General features: G+C 35.6%; 1 protein-coding gene across 1 annotated transcript in view; it reads right to left on the minus strand.

Moving 5' to 3' along the window:
* BLOC1S6 (biogenesis of lysosomal organelles complex-1, subunit 6, pallidin) overlaps window positions 1-4,277 on the minus strand; it is a 13,925-nt gene continuing 9,648 nt past the window's right edge. Inside the window, exons 4-5 of the mRNA XM_004687836.2 lie at window positions 2,469-2,555; window positions 1-2,101 (exon numbers count right to left, since the gene is read on the minus strand). Of these exons, the coding sequence (XP_004687893.1) occupies window positions 1,982-2,101; window positions 2,469-2,555 (207 nt within the window). The 3' untranslated portion in view covers window positions 1-1,981. The remainder of the gene's footprint in view (window positions 2,102-2,468; window positions 2,556-4,277) is intronic.

Raw genomic sequence — 4,277 nt, forward strand, 5'->3', positions numbered from 1 at the left:
TTCCCTGCCTCCAATCATGCCGTAAATCTGACTTTTTATAAAAAGCAGCGGTTCAGAATTTGTTTCAAGGATTAGCCCCAAGGTTACTAAAAGCTTTTAAACGAGTTCACTCCTAATAAATATGAATCACAAGACAGTCTAAACACTGTGGGACCTTACATTAGAATTATCCTAGAAACAGTAAAATCTACATGCACCTCCTAACCCAGAACTAATGAGTATGAATCTTATGGAATGTCTTCAATTTTTACAGTTCCCAGATGATGATAAATGTTGCCCAATGTGGGAACCTCTGACATAAACAACTAGTACAGCATCATATTAAAGAGCATCAAAATCAACTGGGAAAAACTGGCAGAAAAAAACAACCAAATTTGTTTCAGCAGATTGAGTGGTGTCCAGGAACCAGCATCTTAAATAACCATTGTAGTTGGTTCACAAACCACTCTGACAAGCAATGCACAATCTCTATCAGATTGTGAAGACATTCAGCAATTTGGATGATATTGTCCTCTAAGCCCTAATGAATCCTGCCCAGGGCAATTTTAGCTAGTGTTTAAGGACAACACTTAGCCTTTTTAAGTAAAATATATTCTTAAATATAAATTCGAAGTCAAGTGAACTGTGAGAAACATAGTTCTTTCATTAAGGAAGGGAAAGGCTTTCAAACAAACTATTTAAACCTATTTAAAACAAACTAGTTCTTAGCACTCAAGTTAAATCTAAACGCTTCTTCCTCATTAATTAGCCTGATATTTGATCAGAGGTAGTAATTCCAGCTTACCAAAACCGTAATGTGGATTATAAAAGATACATATTCTAAGCATATATCTTTTTAGGTTCTATACAGTCTCTATATAATAGAGATTAGAGACCCACTTGGATATTAAGTAACACTAGAACAGTGAATAATATTTTATCTGGATATTGAAAACAATTAAATGTTGTAACATTTCCCTCATAAGTATCTACATATAGTACTGGAGGGGAAAATTTAGAAAATATGAAAGTTATCATGCTGCCTCTCTTGTGAAGAGCTAACTAATTTTCTACCATTAACTATAAAATAGGTGGTTAGTAAGATATCAATTACTTTAAGAATTTTTTTAAAGCACATGAAAAGGAACCACATGTAAAGTCACAAAGGAAATCAGAGGGCACCCAAAACTAGTGCTTAGTTAGACCTTCCATGTGGAACGCTGGGTTTATTATCATATTGAATTAACAACTGCATCTCAGTGTGGTAATGTCTGCTACCAATTATCACAAATATTTAAGCATATTTAAGTGTGTGCATTCCACCTCTCCCATCAAACTTTATTCTACTTTGAACCCAAAAGCTACATAAGCACTAAACAGCAACAACAATGTTGGGGAGCAGACAGAACACATGGTTTGCAGAACAGACATCTTGCTCCCCTATCCTGTGTCTAAAATGCTCCTATTTCCCACATACACACTTTTCTATCATGCTTTTCACAAAGGCTTATAACATGTCTTTGCTAGGGGCACATGGGGTGAAATAGTTGGCATTTCTATTTTAACCAAGCAATGAAAAGACAATTGCCAAAATCCAGCAATGCATTGCCAGAAAGGCAAGTGATTTCAGAAAATAAGAAACCAAACTTTTTAAATTCACTCATTCAGAAGCTAAAAATTTCTAATGTTTAACCACTCAGAGTCTAGACTATTAAAAATAATGGAGCCATTATCCAGTTTATAAATGATTCACGGCCATATAATGAACTTTTAAATTAAGCAACAGAAAAATTGGAAAAATTACATATAAACAGCAATGATGTTTAGAAAAAAAAAAAACCTCTTTAAAGGCTGAAATGAGGACAGCGATACAAGATTCCTGGGAAAAGCATATAAAACACACACATTAGTATAAGGCACTACCTTCACTTTAGTCTACACGCAGGGTGTCTTAAATCCTAAGGATATGGGAGAAGGGAAGAAAACGCACACATCCAACTTTTCACGGCCTTTTAGCTGGTTTGGCAGTTAACTGCTTTTCTCTTTCCAATTCCTTCTCTCGTTGCTGCTCCCTTTCCAATTCTTCCTTCTGCCTCTTCTGTTGCAGCTTAAGTGCTCTTTTCTATATCAAAGAAATTCCAGAAACAAGAAAACAGCAATGGTTATATGTCATGACCTAATGTAAAAGTAATAGTGCTTTGATTTGTGGTTATGAATACGTTTCATATTTAACTTTTAAATTCTATCTGGGTAATTTAAGGTTGCCCTTAAATTGTGATACAAGAAAAAAGTCACCAAACTCTTACTTAGTGACATATTCAGAATATGAGCCCACTAGCCCAGCACTTAGTAGAAAAAGCATATGTTTAAAAAAAAAACTTGTATCAGGAATTAAGTGTATAGTTGAATATAGATATATGTCAGAAAATGAACACTGAAAAAATTAAACTTCTAATTTTATGAAGCATATAAAAGGATTTTCGACTCACTTTTAACTTTGATGTCTTTTCATGAAGCATCAACATCTCTTTTCTTATATTCACCAACTTGGCATGATAGTGTTTAGCTTCGGTGAACTTAACATTGAAAAAGTAATGAAAAATCAGGTTAAAATAGACAGGAATATCAAAATGAATAAACAAGTCAATCCCTTAAATACAGTTCATTCTTCCTAAACATGTCAAGCTTTTTAAAGCCTTAATTTCCACATTTTAATTTAAAAATTCAAATTTCATATAAATCATTAGTGGAATTTTAAAACAACTGATTCAGATTAAAAGGTAATTAAACCAAGAACAGACACTTATATACAAATGAAGTAAAATACATTTTGCTTTAAAAACATAAAACATGGGCCTGCCCTGGTGGTACAACATGTTAAAGCACAGCACTGAGAAAGCCGCAGCTGCTGCAGTGCCAGTTCAATCCCCAGCCCGGAGATGACCCACATGGGGTGGCAGACCTCTCCTGTCTCGCCTGCTGTTCCCCTCAGCAGTATACTTTGTTGATCTGCCTGTTCTGCTCCCTGCTCTGTCACTGATCAATACTTTCTCCGCCCCTGTACCTCTGGCCTGTACCCCAATTCTGTAAGCCACCCACATTGGGTGGCAGGTCTCTCCTGTCTCACCTGCTATTCCCCTCAACAGTATATTTTGTTGATCTGCCTGTTCTGCTCACTGTTCTGTCACTGGTGAATACTTTCACCACCCCTGTACCTCTGGCCTGTACCCCAGTTGTGTAAGCATAAATAAATCTTTAAAAAGAAAAAATGAAAACATAATAGCCTCAAATTTCAGTAAGACTATCCATTAATGTTATCAATTTCACTAAGAAAAATAGAACATTATCTACTACCTTCACAAGGGAGACACTGAGTCAGGATAAACAGGACAGTTTTAATATAGTGCCTGCCCACCTGCAAAGCCAAGCTTTGAACAGAGAGATCTGCAAGGACTATGGACAAGTGTGGTCATATTCCTTGGGCTTTTGCAATAAGAACAAGTAGAACCACCTCTGTGAGAACACTTTTCTTACCAAAGAATGTTAAGGTGAATTCCATCTCACTCAGAGATGGGAGAAAATAAAGGACTCATTCTCAGACAAATTAACAAAAAGAGAAGGCAACAAAAATAGGGAAGTATCAGATGCAAGTGTAGCAACTTAATGTAACCAGAAGTCAAGTCATAGTCTGATGAGCTCAAGAGCTCACAACTACTCTTTCTGTGGGCCTTTCAGTTTTCAGTTCCTGCTGAGATATCTCTCTTGGGCTAAGACAAAAAGAAAGAGAAAGACTTAGTTTCTACTCTACACTTTAGACTAAAGCAACAGTATTGCATTTGCGTGGTTCATTCAATCATCATTTATTCACTCAGCAAATATTCATTTAATATGACCTCAGTAACAAAGACAAATATTTGGTGTAACTTTGTCCACTTTCTTCACAAGTCAGAAACCACTGCGGCAACAACTTTAATTACCTCAGGCTCTGCCTAATGCTAGAGAAGATGAACACTTGTTTTTTCATTGTTATAAAAGGAAAACATTAAAAAGTCACATCTACCTTTTTTGAGATACATTTAAAAGTCCATAAAGTCATGCATACCAAGCTACTTCAAATATTTAAGAGAAATATTTAAGTTCCTTATTTTTGTTAATTCCCGGCTTCTTAAAACAGAGTATCAGTTCCTCTCATGGAAAAGCTGTAGTTCTTCTGATAAAGTTCACCTACTGTCATTTATACTGAAAGATTCAACTGATCAGTCTCAAAGGGTCTGTTTCAGCATTAATTTGTCATGGCA

This window comes from Condylura cristata, unplaced genomic scaffold (genome assembly GCF_000260355.1).
Source record: "Condylura cristata isolate star-nosed mole 26May11 unplaced genomic scaffold, ConCri1.0 scaffold00023, whole genome shotgun sequence".
NCBI lineage: Eukaryota > Metazoa > Chordata > Mammalia > Eulipotyphla > Talpidae > Condylura > Condylura cristata.